General features: G+C 45.6%; 1 protein-coding gene and 1 long non-coding RNA gene across 3 annotated transcripts in view; one reads left to right on the top strand and one right to left on the bottom strand.

Moving 5' to 3' along the window:
• Nucleotides 1–17,766, bottom strand: part of DNER (delta/notch like EGF repeat containing) — a 326,508-nt gene extending 308,742 nt beyond the window's left edge. Inside the window, exon 1 of one of the 2 annotated variants that reach the window (XM_030882206.2) lies at nucleotides 17,473–17,766. In XM_030882206.2, the coding sequence (XP_030738066.1) occupies nucleotides 17,473–17,751 (279 nt within the window). In that variant the 5' untranslated portion in view covers nucleotides 17,752–17,766. Of the gene's footprint in view, nucleotides 1–16,727; nucleotides 16,872–17,472 lie in introns of those variants that run through there. The other variant, XM_060301752.1, reaches the window with a different exon arrangement.
• Nucleotides 17,767–17,985: 219 nt separating this feature from the next.
• LOC138842752 (uncharacterized) overlaps nucleotides 17,986–23,787 on the top strand; it is a 33,021-nt gene continuing 27,219 nt past the window's right edge. Inside the window, exon 1 of the long non-coding RNA XR_011377567.1 lies at nucleotides 17,986–18,080. This is a non-coding gene — a long non-coding RNA (uncharacterized lncRNA). The remainder of the gene's footprint in view (nucleotides 18,081–23,787) is intronic.

Raw genomic sequence — 23,787 nt, 5'->3', positions numbered from 1 at the left:
GAATTCTACGATGATTCTAAGCTCTAAAAGTCGACAAAATGTGTTACCATCTGTTGGTTCGCAAGCTCGGGAGCTTCCAGGGTGAGATCTGATACTGGCCCCCATACGGTGAGGACAAGCCAGACCCCTCTGGATTGGTGGATGGCAGGTTTAACAACCAAGGGAACTTACATATGTGGTATGTCCTGGGTGCCGCAAGACAGACAGATCTCTGCACCCGCCCGCCAGAATCTTAAATTTTACAGAGGTGCAGTCATGTATTCTCAGTCCAGATGGTCTCAACGTCGCATTGCTCTCTCAGGGCTACGTCCTTGAACGTGGCCCTCACTATGGGAATGGTGGGCAGAATGCACACTCTAAGGACAGGGGAGGGGTAAGGAACCACTGATTGCCCGGGCTGAACTGGTGGGTCAACTAGCAGTCAGTGGCCTCCTCCAACACATTTTTAATCAGTGCTAAGTGACCGCCAGTGAAAGGATGAGTTCCTCAGATTATTAACCTTGCTCTGAAAAAGAATGCCACCTCCTCCACTCTCCCAGCATTCTATAAAAATGTGTCTCAGTGTCAGACTGTGATTAGGACAAGGCTGGAAGATTTCAAGTCATGGGAACGGAGGGATGAGTGGGAAGCAGGGGTTCACGCTGAGCCCTTGACCGGAGGATTCAGTTTGTTTTATGAGCTTCTCTGGGCCACAGACTATCCAGGGTTGCCAGAACTGCCAGCTCCCTGAAGGCAGTTTGTCTGGGGGAGAAGCCTGTGTATTAGGGGCCATATTGAGCTCAAAAAACACCCAATTCCCACTCCTTTCTAAACCACACTGCCCAAATCCCATTCCCTGAGGACATTACCCAGGTTCAGGTTGTAGGAACCAAGTAGCCTGGGGGTGGTTGCTACACGACAAGTGATCTCCGGGGCCTGCAGTCCTGCCGGCCCATCATCAAGTGCAGGGGGTCCCACCTCCCCATCCACTCAGATTCCTCATTTATACTGAGCTCATTAAAAACTAGCAATATATGTGCTCTCCATAAACCTACAGGAGCTACTTCCTTAACAAACAAATGTGCTCAGATGTTACTGCAACCCACCGTGATAACTGGGGAGGCTCCACGTCACCTTGTGATGTAGTCAATGTGCCTGATGGGTGCCAGGGCCTAGGAGAAGGGGACTGCCTAGGATACCTGAAGGTCATCCACCAGATGCCAAGACCTTTCTCAAGCTGTATGTGGCTAACTTATGATCCGGATGGCCTTGCATTGTTGTTTTTTCCATTTTCTGGCCTCAGTTTTCTCCTCAGTGAAATGAAGCGACTGGACCAATAACATCTAGGGCCACTTATTCATGGTGGCTCAGGTGCCCCTGGCCAGCTCTCTATTTCTCCCAAAGGAGCTCAGCAGACAACAGGCACTGGAATGAGGGATGAATCACTGGGATGGACAGGCAGTGCTTGGGGCCCAGGCTCAGCCAGAGGACAGAGCTCTCCAGTGCACAGGCCTTCCTGGGAGGGAGCCACGGGACACTGGGCTCTTTCATGAAGAGACAATGGAGCTGGGCAAGCAGAGTGCCATGAGAACTGGGGCCACAGATCAGGCCAGGAATGGAGTATCTGGGATGCTGTGTGCCCGGGCAAGGACAGAAGCAAGAAGACATCCATCTGGGATATGAGCAGAGGCTGCAAGTAACCACCCTGTGGAGAATCCTGGGCTCAGCCTGTATAAGAAGGTAACACAGATGGAAATGCACTTGTCAGTTCCTTGAAAAGTTAAATATAGAATTGAAATATATTCCTAGATATAGACCCAAAAGAACTGAAAACAGGTACTCAAACAATTACTTGTACAGGCATGTTCATAGCAGCACGAGTCACGATAGCCAAAAGGCAGAAACAACCCAAACGTCCAGCAACTGATGAACAGACAAATGTCATAGAATGCAACGGAATAGCATTCAGTCATAAAAAGGAATGAAGTGTCGATACATGCTACAATGTGGAAGAATCTCAAAAACATTATGCTAAGTGACAAGCCACACACCAAAGGTCAGATATCGTATGATTCCATTTATATGAAATACCAAGAACAGGTAAATCCACAGAGACAGAATGCAGATTGGTGGTTGCTAGGGACTGGGCAGAATGGGCAGCAACTGATTAACGGGTACAACCCTTTTAGGGTGACGAAAATGTTCTGTAACTAGAGAGATGTTGAGTCCACAACACTGTGAATGTACTAAATGCCACTGAATTGTTCACCCAAAAATGGTTACGTTTCTATCATGTGAATTTGCCTCAATAAAAACAATTTTTTCAGATATCACACACCCCTTGGAAATACCTGGGATGGTGTATGATACAGGCACTAGAGGATTATGAAAAACCACGGGACACGTCAGGACTTTACTACCTCTCCCTGCCGATACACCCAATGACCACTGATGGGTCTTTCTATGCCTTTAGGTTCTTTCTAATGCACTGTGGTCAGAGCCCTAAGAATAGAACGCTAGAACTCTCCAGTAAATAGGCTCCTTTCCAGGTTTCTGTTTAGGTGTTTATATCAAGAGGCAAGCAGCTGTTCATTTGGAGGCTCCACCAAGGAAGCAGATCTGCTGGGGAACCCAGACGAGAATAAAGACTCTCTTTTCTGGGAAAGAAGATCCATCTTTGCTGAGGAGGCCATTTTCAAGGGATCCACATGGAAAAGGAAGGGAGAGGAGAGGCAGGGAGCCCAACGGCACTGTCCCCGTCAAAAGCCTTGTCACCTACCGTTCTCCGTCCCCCAGACAACACTGCATGTGAACCATTTTTCCAAATATAAGGGAGAAAGAACAAAGGAATCACAAGTACTCATATACTAGTAGGAAAAGCCAAGGTTAGGAAAAAGGGCTCTTGACTTCTAAACTCCCACGGGCTCTTCTTGAAGAAAGACAGATATCATATGATATCGCTTATATGTGGAATCTAAAAAAGGGTACAAATGGGGGCTTCCCTGGTGGCGCAGTGGTTGAGAGTCCGCCTGCCGATGCAGGGGACACGGGTTCGTGCCCCGGTCCAGGAAGATCCCACATGCCGCGGAGCGGCTGGGCCCATGAGCCATGGCCGCTGAGCCTGCGCGTCCGGAGCCTGTGCTCCGCAACAGGGGAGACCACAGCAGTGAGAGGCCCGCGTACCGCAAAAAAAAAAAAAAAAAAAAGGGTACAAATGAACTTATCTACAAAACAGAAATCGAGTTACCGGTGTAGAAAACAAACTTATGGTTAGCAGGGGTAAGGGGGGGAGGGATAAATTGGGAGGTTGGGATTGGGATTGACATATACACACTACTATATATAAAATAAATAACTAATAAGGACCTACTGTATAGCACAGGAAACACTACTCAATACTCTGAAATGGCCTATATGGGAAAAGAACCTAAAAAAGAGTGGATAGGGCTTCCCTGGTGGTGCAGTGGTTAAGAGTCTGCCTTTTAATGCAGGGGACACGGGTTCGAGCCCTGGTCTGGGAGGATCCCACATGCCGCTGAGCAACTGGGCCCGTGAGCCACAACTACTGAGCCTGCACGTCTGGAGCCCGTGCTCCGTAACAGGAGAGGCTGCAATAGTGAGAGGCCCGTGCACCGCGATGAAGAGTGGCCCCCGCTTGCCACAACTAGAGAAAGCCCTTGCACAGAAACGAAGACCCAACACAGCAAAAATAAAATAAATAAATTAATAAATTCCTACCCCCAACATCTTAAAAAAAAAAGGATGGATATGTGTATATGTATAACTGATTCACTTTGCTGTGCACCTGAAACTAACACAACGTTGTAAATCAACTATACTCCCATAAAAATTTTTTTTAAAGTCCTCTTCCAAGCGTACAAAACATCTCAAGGGTTCACTGAAGGTGAAGGAAGCAAGGAAACCTCACATAAGGGATTATTTTAAAGATGTCAGCATCATTTTTTAACACTCTAAAGGCTGAACAAAATAATAACAAATTTTTCCTTAGGAAACAAAAAGAGTGATTTCCCTTTCAGTCAGTAGAGCCCCAAATCCCCAGCCCACCCCGTCCTACCCTCTATCTATAAAAGAAAAACATAATATTAAATTTACTTCTCTCCAGCTGAGAGTTTATTTTAAACCTCACAGAAATGCTAATATTATTTCTCGTTTCTCTGTCTCTCTTATTATTTCTCTCATTATCAAGCTTTTCTACGGAAATAAAAGAATTCCCTTTTGCACAACCAAAAAACCAATGACCAATTTTAAAGAGTGAAAATGAAGACAGAAAACCACAAAAATTCCTGGTCAGATAAAAGGGATTGTTCTCAAGGGAAAAAGTGTTAAATATATGACATGAAATTAAAGCATAAGGGAATCTGCATTTTGTTGAATATTAAGATGAGTCTTTTTCTGCCCAAGCCTGGATGGAGAACACTTCTTGAAATCAGCACGTTATATCATCAAGAACTTCTAAGAAATACTCTATTATCCAATAATGGCCATTAAAATTAACTTGGTGATTTTAACAAAATACTAAGAAACCCATGCCAACTATTAAAGGGGAAGCGTGCTGAGCAGTTCTTTTAAAAAAATAAATGAAGCATCTTAATGCTTGCAGTGTTTCAGCTTCAAAAAACTCAAGACAAATAACAAGTATTTAAATATGATTTAGAAAATCTATGCTAGCCCTTCTTAAGATAGACATAAACTGGGGCTATGTTTAATTATACATTCTAAAAAGGCAATAGGATCAGTCCTATCGACATAAATCTTGGCCAAAACGGAATTCTTTAAAAGCAAACTCCTGGTTCAAATTGGGTAATTCTCAAAATATTGTACAATGTAGTACTGGTATCAAACATTAGAATTCTAATGAAAATTTACTGACCACCATGGATGAGTTTGGCTAAATAAAAACCAAAAATTATAAGCTTCTAAAGGGCAAAACAATGACTATAAGCAGAGTCAAAAGAAAAAAGATAAATAGGGAAAAAATATTAATAGGACAAAGGACTAATTTTCTCACTAACAATGTGCTATGGCAGATCAATTTTTTTTTTTTTTTTTTACCACACCAGGCAGCATGCAGGATCTTAGGTCCCCAACTGGGGATCAAACCCATGCCCCCCCTGCACTGGGAGCACAGAGTCTTAACCACTGAAACCCCAGGGAGGTCCCACAGCAGATCAGTTTAAAAAATGAACAACCCAAAAGAAAATTAGGCAAAAATAAGAATAGGCAATTCATTAAAAAATGTTCTCCTTCATTCATAATTTTTAAAATGCAAAGAGAACCACTGAGATACCATGTTTTACTTATCAGTTAACACACAAAAATAAAATCTGAGATACCAGAATTAACAAAAATGTGGGTGAACAGGCCTTCTCAAGTGCTGTTAGCAAATAAGCAAAGCTGCTCAATCTGATTGGATGGCAATTTAGCAATATTTACTAGAATGTTTAACGTATGCAACTTTTGACATACATATATATACACATATGTCATTGCATATAATTATATACATACATATATAGTCACTGCAACATCATTTATAATGGAAAAATGGAAATAGTGTATTTCAGTAAAGACTGGATACATAAATATTCACATAATGGAATACTATTCAGCCATCAAAAAGAACAAGTTTGCTTTCTGTTTTAAGGTATAGTAAGATGTTCATAGTAGATTAAGAAAAAATTTGCAAAACAGTATGCACAAGATGATTTCGTCTTTATATAAAATAGGTGCATGGATATGAGTATTTACATATGCTTCACATATGTTTATATGTACAGAGAGGAAAACGTAAAGAAAGCTACACACCAAAATGTGAACAATGACCACTGCAGAGGCATGAGATTAGCAGAAGAAGGGGAGAAAGGGTAAGGTAAGTTTACCAGTAGGCCTTATTCACTATATTTTTATAGGTTTTTAATGTCCTAACGCAGTTTGATGGTTGCCCTTAAAAGGGCCCAAGAAGATGTAAAACTATGAGCTAAATTATTATCTTAAATGCAAGCTAATAAAATTTGCCTTGTGTAATTATTTGGCAAGAATTTAAATTGCCATTGAGAAGCCCGTTAGAGCAAAGCTGGTAATCAGAGCAGGGATTAGTTAGGCTTTTTGGGTAAGGTTGCCAGATTTAGCAAATTAAACATAAAGAACTTCCAGTTAAATTTGAATTTCAGAAAAACAATGTGCAATATTTGGGACACAGAAAACAAAATTCATTTTTTATCTGAAATTCAAATTTAACTGAGCATCCTGTATTTTAGCTGGCACTCCTATTTGGGGGCTACTTCACGGTCCCAGGCTGGCTCTTGGTACATGCTTTCATCCCTGCCCAGAAGTTTCTCGTGTATTTAGCTAGCTTCTTCTTCCTCTGTGCTAGTAGTTATTTTATTGGTGGAAGACTTCTTCAAGAATCTCATGAAACTTGTGAGCCATTCCCCAGGAGAACAAATATGTACAAAAGGTGGCATCTCAGGACATCCCTGGTGGCGCAGTGGTTAAGAATCCGCCTGCCAATGCAGGGAACACGGGTTCAAGCCCTGGTCCGGGAACAGATCCCACATGCTGAGGAGCAACTAAGCCCGTGTGCCACAACTACTGCGCCTGTGCTCTAAAGCCCACGAGCCACAACTACTGAGCCCACATGCCACAACTACTGAAGCCCGCGTGCCTAGTGCCTGCGCTCCACAACAAGAGAAGCCACCGCAATGAGAAGCCCGCGCACCACAATGAAGAACAGCCCCTGCTCGCCGCAACTAGAGAAAGCCCGCACGCAGCAACGAAGACCCAACGTAGCCAAAAATAAATAAATAAATTTATTAAAAAAAAAAAAAAAGTTGGCATCTCAGGACATCTGTATACTCTTGAAACCACCTGTAGATTCCAGGTTAAGAACCCTAATTTCTATCTAGATGTGACGTGCTATCCTGATTCTTGGAATTCCATGTCATCTCAACAAATTTAAAGGACTCACACAACCTGATTTCAAGACTTACTCTAAAACTACAGTAATCTAGGTCATATGGAATTGGTGAAAGGATAGATATATAAAGTCAATGGAATGGAATAAAATAGACCCACATATGTATAGCTGAACAATTTTCAACAAAGGTGCCAAGATAATTCAGTGGAGATGGACAATCTTGTCAACAAATATTTCTGGAACAACTGGATATCCATGTGCCAAAAAAATGAATAAAAACTACTCATACACTGCCCCACATACAAATACAAATATTATCTCTGAATGGGTCAAAGACTTAAACGTAACACCTAAAACAATACAATTCCAGAAGAAAATACAGTAGAAATTTTTTGTGACCTTGGATTAAGCAAAGATTTCTTACAGAGGACGCAAAAAAGCACAAACCATGAAAGAAAAAGTGGATAAATTAGACTTCACCAGTATTAAAAACCTGCCCTTCAAAAGACACTGTCAAGAAAATAAAAAGACTAGCCACAGTTTGGGAGAAAATATTTGCAAGTCACATACGGAATAAAGGATGTGCATCCAAAATCTAGAAAGAACTCTCATAACTCATTTGAACCAAACACTTCATCAAAAAAAAAAAAAAGGTATGGATGGCCAATAGCACAAAAAAAAATGCTCAGTATCATCTATTGTTACGAAAATGCAAACTAACACTGCAATGTGATGCCACTATACACCTATTACAATAGCTAAAATCTAAATCACCAACGATACCAAAAACTGACAAGGATGCAAGCAACTGGAACTCTCATTTAATGCTGACTGGGATGCAAAATGACATAGTAATCCTGGGAAACAGCTTGGCAACTTCTTATAACGTTTAACATGCACTTACGCATGACCCAGCAATCCCACTCCTAGGTACTTACTAAAGAGAAATGAAAACATGTACACTTAAAGACCTGTACGTGGACGTTTTACTCATAATCAGCAAAAACTGGAAACCACCCAAATGTCATGAATCGGTGAAAGGATAAATGAAATTGCAGTATATCCATACAATGGAATACTACTCGGCAATAAAAAGAAATTACTGATGCATGCAACCTCAGAAGCATTACACTAATAGAAGCAGCACACATGTTGTGTGGTTTAATTTATATGATATTCCGGAAACTGCAAAACTGAAATCAGACCAGCAGAGGCCAGGGGCTGGGCCTGGGGAGAGGGTTTACTACAAAGGGGCATGAGGAAATTTATGGAGGTGATGAGCTATTCTATATCCTAATTGTGGTGACAGTTACACAACTATATTCCAAAAATCATAGAACTGAAGGCTTAAAGGGGTGAATTTTACTGTATATAAATTATACCTTAATTTTTGAAAGAGACTGAAAATCCTTTGTGTAAGGAGTTATCAGGAAGGTCAGTTTGAAGTTAGAGAGTTTGGTTTTCTTTTCATATTTTCTAGATAAAATGTTCCCTTTCTTGGGTAATATACTGAAGATATACTTAACGTTTTTCCCATTCTAATACATTTCACTTCGCTTAAAAATTAAGGATGGGATTTTGCTCCAAATAACATATTTTGGAAATCTGACCTGAACACTGTCAGAAACTGTCAATCACCCTTACTGGGCTGTCCTTCCACTGGGCGGATATCAGTCCATTTACTACAGACTCTGGGGTTCTGATTTCCCATGGAAAAGAGGGAGTAGATCCTTTTCATCTCAGGTAATCACTTCCACCACAAAATGCCTTCCCTAAAGGAGTTTCAATCTGCCTCTGAAACCCAAAAGTAATTACAAATGCTCCCTTAAATTAATTACAAGCAGCAGATAATTGTCAGCATTGGAATTCTAAAGGACGTGTCAGCTTTCAGGAACCCTTAGCAAAAGATAGCAGACATTTCTCTTTCCAAGTGCCTTTCCTTTAAGTACACTTATTTCATTGCACAAATCCTCACTCTTTTCCAAAAGCCCTATGCCATTTCTCTCTCTTAAGAAAGAAAAACCTTAACATTACACAAACCCAAAGCATCCCTGCAGAAACTAAAACTGCCAGAACTGGCACCGCTACCAATTTTTCCTCTGGTTCCCCTCCAGCACTCACTTTGAAAGTCACAAACAAGGAGCAGTTTGAGGCAAATGCAGTGTAATAATAGCAAAAACATTATACTTGAAGCCCCAACGCTGGGGCCCAGCTCTCCAATGCTGTCACCGAGCTGTATGACCCCAGGTAAGTTTCCTTAGCCATGAAATGGAGAGAGGTATCCACTTTTACAGAAATAGCAGTTCGTATGCACAGAGGGCCAACTCTGTGCCAGGGGGATTACGAGCTACTCTGTTCATCCTTCCAAACATCCTATGAATGAATGAGGAATTGAGGTTAAGAAAGCTAATAAGCTCCTAAGAAGCAAGAAGGATAAACAATAACAAAAAGTTTGCAAATATAAGTAAATATAAGTAGACATTTCTGCATAATAATAATATTACAATTGTTGAATTTGTGTTTTATAAAATAGGTCATGATTAAATTTTGAACAATTAAAAAAAAGCGGGGGGGCTTCCTTGGTGGCACAGTGGTTAAGAATCCGCCTGCCAATGCAGGGGACACGGGTTCAAGCCCTGGTCCGGGAAGATCCCACACGCCATGGAGCAACTAAGCCCGTGCACCACAACTACTGAGCCCGCATACCACAACCACTGAAGCTGACGCACCACAACTACTGAAGCCCATGGGCCTAGGGCCCGTGCTCCGCAACAAGAGAAGCCACCGCAATGAGAAGCCCGCGCACCGCAATGAAGAGTAGCCCCTGCTCGCCACAACTAGAGGAAGCTTGCGTGAAGCAACAAAGATCCAATGCAGCCAAAAATAAATAGAAGTAAAAAAAAATAAAAGGTAATAAGCTTGTAGTGACCGAGGGCGGATTCTAAACCTCTAAATTCACACCCCAAACCCCTACAGCTGGTGTTTCCTTTCCCTACCACACACGCCTCCCTGGAAGTAAACTAACTTCAGTGTCCAAACATATTAAACAAGGTCTGATGTACAATGAAAAGTTAAAGTCTGCCCAGGATGACTCTCGAGATCGAAGACAAGGGCTCTGTTTATCCATTGGTATATCTCCCACTGCATCCAGCCTTAGTGGCTGGCCCTAGAGCCTGGCTATAGACACCCCTGGAGAAGAAAGGACAGAGGGAGGATAAGGGAAGGGGAAGGGGGACCAGCCTTTATTTAGCTCAGTCAAATAAAAACGGAAGAATAAATTCTTTCCACCAACGTTTACGGAAACATTCAGCCAACCTTTCCTTTGTCACGGGCCAGATAAATATTTTCAGCTTTACAATCCATAGTCTGTTGCAACTGCTCCACTCTGCTGGTGGAGCCCACCAGCAGATAAGACTTAAATGAATGGGCGTGGCTGTGTTCTCTGCTGGTGGAGCCCAGCAGCAGATAATACTTAAATGAATGGGCGTGGCTGTGTTCCATAAAGCCTGATTGACACTGGAATTTGAATTTCATATCATTTTCATGCGTCCCAAACTCTGATTCTTATTTTGATTTGTTTCCAACCATTTTAAAATGTTAAAACCATTCTTGACTGGTTGCCTGTCTGCTGTCCGGTGCCTGATGCTCCTGTAATCCTGAACCTTACAGCCCTGTCAGGGGTCCTGCTCTGCCCTCACTCACCCTGGGGAGCAGGGAGGGGTGACTTAGAGAAGCCCCTCCTCTTTTTTTTTTTTTAGCGGTACGCAGACCTCTCACTGCTGTGGCCTCTCCCGTTGCCAAGCACAGGCTCCGGACGCGCAAGCTCAGCGGCCATGGCTCACGGGCCCAGCCACTCCGCGACATGTGGGATCTTCCCGGACCGGGGCACGAACCCGCGTCCCCTGCATCGGCAGGCGGACTCTCAACCACTGCGCCACCAGGGAAGCCCAGCCCCTCCTCTTAAAGACAACTGCACTAAGACTCACAGTGTGAGTGTTGACCGAAGACAGGTCAGTGTTCAAATGGAGCAATGAATGATTCCATAAAAGGCTAGGTGGCCAGCGCATGCTCAGTCCACATTGTTCTCTTACTGTTTTTGACACCCACCTGGTAAGGGGAGTACAGAGGAGGAACTAACAGAAGTGAATGCTGTAGGGAGTCAGCAGCAAAATCCCAGTTTTCTAGCATCTGATACATCACAACCAAAGAAATGAATCTCCACTGGTGGAATTTTAGTCTCTTTGGAAAACGGGTAAGAAAGAAAGATTTTTTTTTTTGGTCCAAGGGAAAAACATGAAATAAACAAGAGTCCTCTTACAGATACGCACAATGGATACCTTTTAGTAGGTGTCTCCTCTTGGCCAGTCACTGAACTAGATACTTTTCTAAGCCACAAAAACCTTCAAGGTTGGCATCAGGGTCCCATTTTCACAGATGAGGAAACCACACTGCAGAAAAACTAATTACTTCCCCGAGGACACTCAGAGTCCACCCTAGGTCTGATTCCCACATCTGGACTCAACACTGCATCACATACCACCTTCGTGGAGACTTCAAGTCCACTTTGAGATGCAAAATCTTTGCCATTGGAGGAAAGTGTGGGCCAGAAATTCCAGGCTCTGGATGCTCTTGGATGAGAAGGGCCAAGAGCAGGTGGGACTGTATTCTTTTTCTCTGCCACAGGCCACATGTTGGGCAGGCTGTCAGGGGAGATGACCAGAGTCTAGCGGGGGCTTCCCTACCCTGGTCCTACAGTAGAATTACTTGGAGGACATTTAAAAATCACAGGTGCCCAGGCCCCACCAATTAAGTCAGAACTTGGGGGATGTGGGACAGTGGGACACAGGCACTCATTTTTGTTAAAGCTCCTGGGGGACTCTACAGGCAGCCAGGGTTCAGCACCAGTGTAGGTGAAGGAGGAAGGAGGAAACATAAAGAAATTCTATCCACAAACTTTACTGTGCTGTTGGACTTTCTGTCTGGGGGGCAAGATTCTATAGTCCCTGCCTCTGGGCTGGGCAGCGCTGACCACAGCTGCCTCCTGGATCGGTAAGAAGATCTAAAAATCCAGCTCAGCCATTCGGTTTTCTGATTCAAATACCCTTCGGCCTCAGATAGGTTTTCTTTCCTGTCTGATGCCTGAAATGAGGGCATAAACAAAAGCATTTTGGATGGTACCGTGTCACATGAGAAGCTTAAGCAAAGAAGCTGAAGACAGAAATGTGTTTTTGTCAGGTGGCCAAACTGAGAAAAATGATGTTTCCTAAGAATTCATCAGATAAACCAAATAAGAAAATCACTCCATTTTCATGATACCAAGGAAAACAACTGTTTCTTTCCTTTATTAAAAGTGTTCAGAGGATTTTGATGAGCTTCATTCATTTATTTCAAAAGAAAACAAAGTCACTGAGAATCTTCTGAGAAACTATTTCAGAATAAAAAGAACTATACATTTATCAAATTTTCAGTACAATGAATTTTTTTCATTTTTAAAACTGATCTCGTAGCATAACTCATCCTAGTAGGGAGAAAAAGCTGAGTCTGTTCATTGAAGGAAAACAATCACAGGCACTGAATAGACTGGTGTAATCATGTTTTATATGAGAAACAGATCATCCTTTTCCTAGTGGTATACCTTGTATTTGTGCAACATTTTACTTTTTTTCAAAACGTTTTACATTCATTCTCCCATCCTCCTTTATCGAAAAAAATTTCACAATGTCCCATTTATTAATTGCATCTTTTCTAAAAAGAAACTAAGACAAGCATTCTAGTCCATTTTGGAGATATGAACACTGAAGTCCAGGGATGTTCGATTGCTCTCCCAAGGTCACAAAAAGTTAGTAGAAAAGCCAGAGAAAGAAGCAACGTCTCTTGACAGCTAATATAGGAGATTTTGCACATATCACAATGTGAGTCTGTGTGGGTGTGCGTGTGTGTGCATATGTGCAAAAAGTCCAGCAGAGAAGGCTGAAGCTGTGCAAAGAGCTAGAATTCTTTGTTGTTGTTTGTTAGCAAACTTCAGTCAAAATGGATTCATCTGAAGCAGAACCATTGTTTCAAGTCCCATGTTAAATCAAAGAGAGGGTTATAGAATCAGCTTAGTGGGTAAAACTACATAAAAAGCAGCTACACAAACCCCTGTTTCCTCCAAGTGCAGAAACTGACACATTTTCATTCTAATCCCAAAGGATAAGATTCCTAGAGAACATAACATGAAGAAACAAACAGGTGTCTGACTGCTTGAATATTTGGCAAAGAATTAATTCATTAAAAGAGCTGGATTAAAACAAAATAATACAAATAATACAAATTTAAATAATCTCTACCTTGGATGGAAGGCCCAATGGAAGGGAGGAGTTCCTGTACCACTCACCCGAAAAGAAAAATTGGTCCAGCAGCTGCCACCTCTGATACCTGCCTGCTTCCCCAAATGAAACAGAAAGGCAAGAACAGCAGCCTCAATGTTTTTTAATTTGAAGTTTTTTCAAACCCATCAGAAATACTTATGTTTCTTTTATGTAGTGTCCATATGCTTGTCATCATGGTAAAAATAACTTCAGCCAGGACCTACAATTCTAACTCTGAGTGAAGGTCTTGCTTGGTGGGTAGCATAAGGGGAATTTGCTGTGTCTTTATCAGGCTTTTCACTCCAGCTGGGCACAGCCATCAACCTGTGTTTCAGAGCAAAACCAGGTGTTTTAAAGCAAACCCAGCCTCAGAAATCACTCCATCCCTTTTTTACTGCTAAGACTCAAAGAGGTTAGAGCGCTAATTTAAGGTCACACAGCTAAAAATAACAGGGCCAGGACTGGACTTTCATCTCCACACCGTTCGGACTCTACAGCTCTACATCAAGCCAGCTAATGGGTTCAACTCCCACACTGACTTAACAGGGTGACCTTGGGCCTCTCATTTAACTTTTCTGCACTTCATCTAAATAATGGGCATGGTTACAGCACCCAGCTCATAGGACACCATAAGGATTGGAGAGCTATATCTGTAAAGCCTCTGAAACATTGCTGGCACGTGGCAAGTGCTTTAGAAAAGAGTTAGCAATCACCATCATCATCACAGTCATCACTGTCATCATGTCTCTGTAGGTTAGATTTCCATATACATTTTTATTTTTTTCACATCTTTATTGGAGTATAATTGCTTTACAATGGTGTGTTAATTTCTGCTTTATAACAAAGTGAATCAGCTATACATATACATATGTCCCCATATCGCTTCCCTCTTGCATATACATTTTTAGAATCCACTGAATGCTCATGATTTAATAGGTCTAAGTATGTTAGAGGACTTAGAAAAGATGTATCTTAAGCATGAACAGGGGCTTGCACGGTTTGATCCTCCCACCAGCACCAAAGGAAAGAACACCTAGGCTTTCTAATCATTTTGCCTCCATGTGGGCAGAAGGGGAAGAGGGACAGGTGTGGCTTGAAAGCTGTCAGCAGTCAAACATCAAACAACAGAATCAGACTCTTTATCACCAACCTTGTGAGGCAGATCCCATCCTCGAAGATGGGAACCTGAGACTCGGTTTAGATCACCTGTCACAGCAGGTTCAAGGGCAGCAGCTCAGCTTCAAATGCACACATCCTCCTTCACACCACACAGTTCCCAGATTCTGTGAGTTCCTATCGCTGGGTGATACCAGAAGCACCGCCTGGACCCAGGGGCTTGCCCAAACACCAGCCAGCTGACCACACAAAAGCTGAAGACAGCCTTAATCCATTTTAATCCCAACTAGTGGTTCATGGTTTTCTTAATTTTAAACACATACTGAAAAAAGGAGGAGGAGGGAGTGGGAAGGAGAAGAGGAAGGAAGGAAGGAAGGAAGGAAGGGAGGGAGGGAGGGAGGGAGGGGGAAGGGGAGGGGAAGGGGGAGGGGGAGGGGGAGGGGAGGGGGGACGGGAGGGGAGGGGGAGGGGGAGGGGGAGGGGAGGGGAGGGGGGACGGGAGGGGAGGGGGAGGGGGAGGGGGAGGGGAGGGGAGGGGAGGGGGAGGGAGGAAGGGAAGGAGGAGGGAGGAAGGGAAGGAGGAGGGAGGAAGGGGAGGAGGAGGGAGGGAGGACTTCAGAGTTAGGTTCCAATGTTTTCATTGCTAACATTATTGTCTTTGTAGTTGGGGGAGGGGTGACACTTGCTGTCTACAGAATTCTCTTCACGTACAGGTAAAATTCCATTTTCAATTTACCCAGCAAGCATGCGATTCTGTTTCAGCAAGCACACTGTCTGCAACGGCTAACATCCATTTCCCTTATCTGTAACTGAGTATGTGTAAGGGGTTTTTCCCCCTCTGTTTAACTTCTCTATTGAGATTGCCTTTTTCTCCCCACAGAAAATGAGAGTCTCAAGTGTTAATGCAAGAACATGAAAGATTAAATTAAAGTGATCAGGAATCAATTTCTTATGGGTTTACAAGGCTCTGAATCATCTCAGTTTAAGTTCTTCCGGGTAACCAAGCCAGAACCAGATCAGGTTCCAAATTTGCTCAGCTTTCCTGTTAGAATTAGTTACGCCAGCTCTCTTCAACCGGAACTCCCAACCTAGCATTGCTTCTCCTCAGGTGGGCAGCATTCAGAGAGCTAAGGCTGCCTCAGAAGGACCTAGAAGCCCGAATCTGTTTTGAACTAGTTGGTTCTGCAATATTTGTGTATTAGTTCATGACTCATTTCTGAATGAATACATTATATATCAAAACACTACTTAAGACAAAAAAAAAATTTACGCTTCTCTGAGTCATCTCTAGGAAGCAATAAAGAGGTCTTCCCCTTTCCTGAAGATTTCTTCTATTTTTAGAATCACCAAAAAAAAAAGTCTCAGAGTTGGGTTAAATCCCCAATGTCCAGTCTTTCTTCCCAGTTACTTAAACTGATGTGCACTCTAACCTACCTTCTCCTGTCCATGTCTACTACACTCTGAATTCAAATTGACTGTTTCTTTCAAGGACAGATTTCAGACATGTAAATATGAGAGTGGTTTGATAGGAGCATTCAGGCAACTCACTTCTCCAGTAAAAGTCATATAGATCATCAGTCAACAGGGGAGATTAGTGAGCAAGATTCTGTCCTAATGGTTCGTGCGGCTCCAGCAGGCATCTCCCCAAAGAGTCCTCATTCCCCAGATGTACTCCGCGGGGTCGTAGCGTGCTCTCATCATTACCCTACTCCTAATCGTCAGCATCATCTCCCTTGAGGGAATTAAAGCTTATTGGAACCAATTAACAAAGAAGAGCACAACGTTGAAAAGATAGATTCAGCTTGATAATTTGCTACTACTGAGGAAAAACAGATTCTAAGAAATAGCAAAAATTGTCAAGGTCAAGTTTCTCAATCCCATTTAACTATATTAAAAAATACTGGCCTCTTACCCAAAGAAATAAAAGTGCATTTGAGCGTTTTCAAAGTAACTCTTGGGGCATTTAATCAAATTTATATGAAACAAACTCCTCCACTCCATATGTAAGAAAGAAAGCATCTGATCCCTTATACGTTCCACATTCACTTGGTTGAATTTAATAATTTCAGATAAATCCATCACTTGCCCTGCCCTGGAATAGAGACTTGGGGATTTTCTACCTGCACACACTGTGTGCCGAGTCGCCTACTGAAAATGTTGGTGTTAATAGGTTAGTAGGTTTCACCGAGCTTTTAACAAACTTGTAAGCCAGCCTTGTTTATTATCTGCCAAATTCTCTTGGAAATCCCAAATCCACGGTTAGCAGCTGGCCATCTCCCATCCCTCGCATGGCCCCACGCTTCCTTGAAGCTTCCCGGTGCCCAGCTCACTCCCTGGCTGCCTACCCCAAACATGCGCCTCCAGGAGCGTCCGGCAGGGAAGGCGACACAACAAGCCCAACTCGCAACGTCCCCTCCAATGCTTCCTGCTGCTCCAACACTCCTCCTAAGCTCAGAAAGGGCTGGTCGCAGGCCGCGGGGAGGCAGCTGACCGCTCGGCCTCCGGCGGCTTTGTTAGAGACCTCAAGGGGGTTGGAAAGGAAGGAAAATGCCCGACCCCTGGGCACGGAGCCCGCCACTCCCTGCCGCCCATACGGCTCACCCTCGACACACGCAGGATCCGGCGGGACAAGGAACAGGGGCCACCTGGACATGAACCCCGCCAGGGACGCTTGGAGCTGGTCCCTCTGCGTTGCCAGAACGGGTACCAAGACCCGGCTCTAGCGGAGTGTGGCTCGGCCCGGGCCGAGATGGGCGCGCCACTTGGCGGCTAATGGTCGTGCCAGGAGTACCAGAGCTAGCTAGCTAGGGTGGCTGCCAGGCCATGGAGCGGCGCGCTCCGAGAACCCCGGGCCGGCACGGCCGGAGTACCAGGGTGGGCAGAGAAGCGACACTTGCAAGGTCGGCCAGGGGTCCGCGTCCACGTGGGCCGAGAGGCCAGATCCATTCCCTTCCCGAAGGAGGAAAAGCTCCTGTCAGGCACCCTGGAGCTCCGCACCGGGTAGCGCGCAGTGGCCGGCGGGGAGAGGCTGCGGGTCCCCGGCCCGCGCCCGCCGCCGAGCCCACCGCCGCGCCCGCCGCGTCCACTCACCTGGCAGTTGGCGCCAGAGATCCCTGCGGGACAGGTGCAGCTGTAGCCGGGGTCGCCGGCGGCGTCCGGGGACTGCGGGCCGGGCGCGGGGCGCGGGGTGCACACACCCCCGTTCCGGCAGGGCTGTGCGCCGCATGGCCCCGACACGGACAAGGACGCGGCAGGGACCGGGCTGGCCAGACAGCCGCTGCGGGGCCCCGCGCCGAGCAGCAGCAGCAGCAGCAGGGCGGGCGCGGGCAGCAGCTGCGCACCGGGCGCCGGGGCGCGGCGGGGCAGCATGGCCGACGGAGCGGGCGCGGGAGCGGGAGCCGGGACTGAGGCGCGGCGGCGGCCCTGGCGGCGGGAGCGGCGGTGCTGGCGTCGAGAACTGCTCCGCGGCGCCGGGCGCTTCCTGCAGCTGCGGGATCCGCGGTTCCCGGGGCAACGGCGGGCGGGGCTTGTGGGCGGGGCAAGCGGGGGCGGGGCTCCGGGCGTGCGTGGGAGGAGAGGGTCGTGAGGACCCTTCCCCCACAGGGAATTGAGTCACGGGGAGCAGAATGGCCGTCCGGGGCCCCCAGCCCAGAGGGGTGCGGTCAGAGTCGTGGGTGTGTCCAAAAGAACCTCGAGAGGTCAGTGGTGGCGGCGCGGCCCCGGCGGGGAGCTAAGGCGAGGCTCGGGAAGGAAAGGGGGTGGAGGAGGTCAACGCAGGCGCGGGGAGGACTTTACGGGGCCTCCAGGTGCAGAGCAGCGCTGCGCCCACCAAGGGCCGGACAGGGGCGGGCGGGGGCGCCGCGCCCGACTGGCAGGAACCGCCCTCGGCCTCTTGGCGCAGAATCTGCGAGACCGCAGGGGGCCCGGCCTTACTTCATTCCCCGGGGCTGCTCCCCCAGCTTTCACCACTTCCCCAGCACACACGGCCCTCCCCGCGCAGCCTCCAAACCCGGGCGCCCAGACACCCGCAGAGGAGCGGGACTGGCTAAGAAGTGACCTTGCGTCTGCGCAGCGCGCCCCGGGGCCCTTGTCCTTGGTGCTGACCGAGAGCTTCCCCTCTCGCGGGCCCTTCCCGGAGGGCGGAACCGGCCGCGCCGCTCAGAGGTGTCTGACTGTGGCGCGCGAGAGCTGAAAGAGGCCTCGGGATCAGAGTGTCTAACCCTGTCGCTGAACAGAGGAGGAAACTGAGGCCCAGACAGGCTGGACTGGACCCCAGTGGGTCACTTGACTGCCAGCCCAGAACGCTGTCAGTTTTCTGAAAGAGCAGTTCAGAAAAGCAGATTCGAGAAGGCACTGCTCGCGTTTACTATCGAGCTCTTCGTAGTTTGACAGCCAAGGAGGTCAGGCGCTGCTGAGAAAACGCAGCCCACCTCGTCCCACCCCCTCCCCGACCTTTCACAACCTCTGCTGTGTATAAGCTCCCAGGAACTGGTCACCCTGTCTTCAGGGTGGCCACGTGAGAAAAGAAAATGGGACCCTCTTGGATTAACAGTTTGGCAAATTTTCTAGGGCGCACAAATATAGTTTTGTAAAAGCTGGGCAAATAAGAAAGTAGAGACTGCACATGAACCCAGCATGGAGGTGCCACAGACGAGCAGCCAGGGGCTGATAGAAAGTCTCCAGTGCAGACAGGAGCCAAACTGCACAGCCTCTCCCAGTCTCGCTCAGACACAGGAGCAAGTGTCAGGCGTTTGTGCTTTAGGAGATGCCTAAAATCCATGTGGCCATCACAAGAAATCACTGAAACCCAGACAGATCTGCATGCAGCGGGGAAATTCATACCTCCAAGCGGACCCAAACAGTTATGACATTTCCCTCACACCTGCTGTCTTCTAGCCCAGATCTCCTCTTTTTAAAAAATCTTAATTTTGTGCCACACCAGCACCCTCTGCTGGTACTTGTCTCATCAATCAGGTGTTTCTTCCACTTTCTGTGCCCCTGGAGTGTGCATTTTCCTGAAACTAACTTTTCTTACCTTAAATCCTGGAATAATGGACTAGGGCTGCTCATGCCTTTCCATCAACACACACGCAACAAATGAAGCAACATGAAGTGTAAGAAAGGTTGTGGGCTAATTAAAATCACACTTCTGTTTACTATATTTTTGCCTAACCACCTCCCTTGTGGGTGAATTTCATCACTTTGAAATACGGAAGAACTAACAGTGGTTTTATTTTTTGGATGCTGATTTCTGAATTTTCCAGCTAATATTGAACTTTTAAAAATATATATATTCTCGGGCTTCCCTGGTGGCGCAGTGGTTGGGAGTCCGCCTGCCGATGCAGGGGACACGGGTTCGTGCCCCGGTCCGGGAAGATCCCACATGCCGCGGAGCGGCTGGGCCCGTGGACCATGGCCGCTGAGCCTGCGCGTCCGGAGCCTGTGCTCCGCAACGGGAGAGGCCACAACAGTGAGAGGCCCGCGTACCACAAAAAAAAAAAAAAAAAAAAGGCATATTATGAAAGAGACAATTCAAGACCATTTTTCTCCAAGCTAAAAAGGAAGACTAAATCTCCAGCCCCCTTGGTTATAAGAGGAGCTATGTGATTAGTTCTGAACAATTGGACATGGCATTATGTGCCCTGGCTTCAAAACGTCCACACAGTAAATACCATGCAAGTGTTCACTATTATTATTGCTGTTATCACTCTCGGAGAAGTGGGTCTTTTCTTTGGTTCTGAAGGTTGATTTGGTACTTGGCTGACAGTTTCCAACCATCTGCAAGACCTCCAAATACCTAAGCAAAGAGTCCAACTAATATATTATCATGTCTTATTAACCGAAGTTATTAAAATAATGTTGGCTCTATGTTTAAATGAAAACTAAAAATTCAATTATCCAGACCTTTGGTTCATATTATTCCAGACTTACAGAACATCAAATCTTCCCCCTAACCCACCTTATTTCCTTTTTTGATAGAGACCCTACTTTAATAAATCAAGGGCAAAATACCCAAATAATGTGTCTTTGCTGTGATTTCAGCAAAGACTGTTATAGAATTTCTCATGATTCCCCTTATGGAGAAAGTGGACTTGAAACCGTTGAACAACTGTAGTCTGAATGTACTAGTCAGTGAATCACTACCAGGCTAGAGGAAGTTTTTAGCAAAATGCCATAGACTCTCAAAATGTGGCAGCTAATACAGTTCATACCAGAATCAAGATATAAAAATATTTCAACCAGTTAAAATGCTGAGCTAAAATAAAGAAAATGGAATATTAATGAACAACTGTGTGTTTGGCCTTAACTGCTATTTGCCAGTATTTCTACCTCTACTCCTTCCAAGAACTTCTTTGTAGGATTGTACTTTCCTGCCCTCTTGAAGTTAGGTGTAATCACATGACCTGTCTTGGCCAATGAAATATACGGGGCAATAGCATGCACCACTTCTAGACTGAGGCCTTTAAAATTCAGTGCTTGAATTGAAGCCTTTAAAGACTGAAGCCTTTAAAATTCAGTGCATGGTCACTCACGTGACCATGGTGATCATCAAGATTCCAAAAGGTGGAGCCGGTGTCCCTGAGGGAGGGCAGTGTGGTGAAGCAATGGGAACCTGCAATGGGCATGTGGTGTAAGACATAAACCATTGTCGTTTTAAGCCACTGAGCCCCAGTGGTGTTAAAAAATGCCAGACCACATACAAGAAAGTGGCAAGGCAGGACTGACTGTTCCCAATGAGCCATGCAGCTTGACCTGCTATCTCACGTGTGCTATTCCTGCGAGATAGAAGGCTGGGTCCAATTCGGGATTCCAGGGCCTCTGAATTTGATGGAACAGAGACATTTTAAGAAACAATTTGGCTCATTTTTTTCATGGATGTACTCCAGAGTTATAACTCAACTGCAGCATACTTTAGATGTTACAAAAATGTTACAAACCAATGCAAACACAACTGTGTTTATGTTTTGCTTTTTTGTCACAACAGGAGAAAACCATCTTCCCAGGCCAGCCCAGGTTCGTGGGCAGCCACTTGGGAAGCCCTGAGCTCAGGGAGAGTAACATTCCTTCTAATAATGAGGTTCCTATGCTCTGTGACCTCCAGAGCATCCTGTGGGAATGCCAGCCTGATACACAGTGTGATGATCCATAGACTAAGAATCTCATCTTTAGAAAAAAACACAAAAGTTACCTGGTATCACCTCCCAAAATTTGAACTAAGATCCAAACAGGAACACTACATGGGGTGATATACCACCTTCAGCTCACCTGGAGTTCCACAGGTGCTAACATACAGGCATAGCACCTTTCATTGCACTTCAATTTACTGTGCTCCCCAGATACCGCGTTTTTTACAAATTGAAGATTTGCAGCAACCCTGCTTCAAGCAAGTCTGTTGGCACCATTTTTCCAACAGCGTTTGCTCACTTCCTGTCTGTGTCACATTTTGGTAATTCTCGCGATATTTCAAACTTTTTCATTATTGTTATATTTGTTACGGTGATGTGTGATCAATGATCTTTGATGTGACTACCATGACTCACCAAAAGCTCAGATAATGGTTAGCATTTTTTAGCAATAAAGTAATTATTGGTATGGACTTTTTTTTAGCCGTAACGCTATTTCACACAATAGCAAAGTGCAAACATAACCTTTATATGCACTGGGAAACCAAAAAATTCCTGTGTCTTGCTTTATTGTGGTAGTCTGGAATGGACCCACAGTAGCTCAGAGCTGTGTCCATGTGCATCTATCAATGATTTAGCACCCACCTTCTCCCCCAGAGCACCTAAGCTTTCTGCAGTCATTGGCAAGCTGGACTGTTCGCCTTTCTCTGCACCCAGAGTTGCCTGTAGACGGTGACATCATCACTGCTCACTCTTCCCACATTCAGTTACCCTCTAAGGTTATAAGGGAACATTCTTTTTTTTTTTTTTTTTTTTTTTTTAGCAGTACGCAGGCCTCTCACTGTTGTGGCCTTTCCCGTTGCGAAGCACAGGCTCCGGACGCGCAGGTTCAGTGGCCATGGCTCACGGGCCCAGCCGCCTCGCGGCATGTGGGATCTTCCCAGACCGGGGCACGAACCCGTGTCCCCTGCATCGGCAGGCGGACTCTCAACCACTGCACCACCAGGGAAGCCCAAGGGAACATTCTTGCCCCCTGCAAAGGGTGGGTCTGGGTGCCAGATTGAAGCTGGAGTCAGCTTGAAAGAAAAACTCAGCCACACGACCCAGACAGGGAACACATTGCCTGGCGAAAATGTTCTGCCATAGAGAACGGCACCAAACTGCCTACTCAGACCAGAACAGTTGTATCAGGACCCATGATGTTGTTGGGCAAATTAGACTCTGACCTTCAGATGCCATGTGATATGGAGACAGAAATACCTGTGTTGGAGGCGGTCATCCAGGGGACGGGACCGCAGGTTGACCTGTGAGTCGAACCCAGGCAATCAGAGGCTCCTCACCCCCTCCCGTCCTTGGAATGTACCCTCCACCCACCCCCACAGGGAGCTGTTTCAAGGACGGAGACTTGAGAGAAGAAGGTGTTGCTGAGACCATCTGGACTGAACACGTGACTAAACCTAGTTCAGGCCTCTGTATCAACTTTTAAGATTCTGGTGATAGATACAGGGATCTACTTTGTCTTGCAGTGCCCAAGATGTGCCTCATATATGAGTTCCTCACTTATTAACGCTGCCATCCACCAGTGTGGAGTGGTCTGCCTCGCTTCTCTGTCTTGCCTTGCCCTCTGTGTTATAGGGCCAGTTTCAGATTTCACCCAGGAAGTCGCTGAGATTTTGAATCAACACCGTACTTTATAAAGATCTTGGGAGAATTCAATGGGATGATAGTGGTGTTGAGTAGAGTATGTACTGGGCATTAATATTAGTGTATTTTACATATTATCTCATTTAATCCTAATGCCAGCACCATGAGGTAGAAACTAGGATTTGTGCCCAATTTTAAAAGGACAAAATTGAGCTGCAGTGAGGTTAAGTAAAAGGACCTCTGCCCAGGGATGCAGTACATGGTGGGTCCCAACTGGCACCAACTCTTCGATGTGGTCCTGTCCAGGCGCAAGCCTTTCAGAAAACTTGATGAGAAGGGCTCACTGCATTGGGACCAGGAAAAAAGGGGAAAAAAAAAAGGTCTAAGGTCACCCAGCAGGTAGAGTGGCCGGGAGTCTGGAGGAAGAGTCCGCACTTAGAAGCAGCACTCTGCATCTGCTATATGGATCTCCTGCAATGCAGGGCTGATACTTGGTAGATGCTGCAATACATGTGTGTATATATATACACATATATATATATGTATGTGTATAATGCACGTATGATGTATGCATCATATCTATATGTCTATGATGTATGTTTCATATATGATATTTGATGTGTATTATGTGTGGGGG

The sequence above is a fragment of the Globicephala melas genome, chromosome 7, assembly GCF_963455315.2.
Source record: "Globicephala melas chromosome 7, mGloMel1.2, whole genome shotgun sequence".
NCBI classification, from domain to species: domain Eukaryota; kingdom Metazoa; phylum Chordata; class Mammalia; order Artiodactyla; family Delphinidae; genus Globicephala; species Globicephala melas.
Note: the sequence above shows the minus strand (reverse complement) of the source record. Positions and strands in the feature narration are given on the sequence as shown.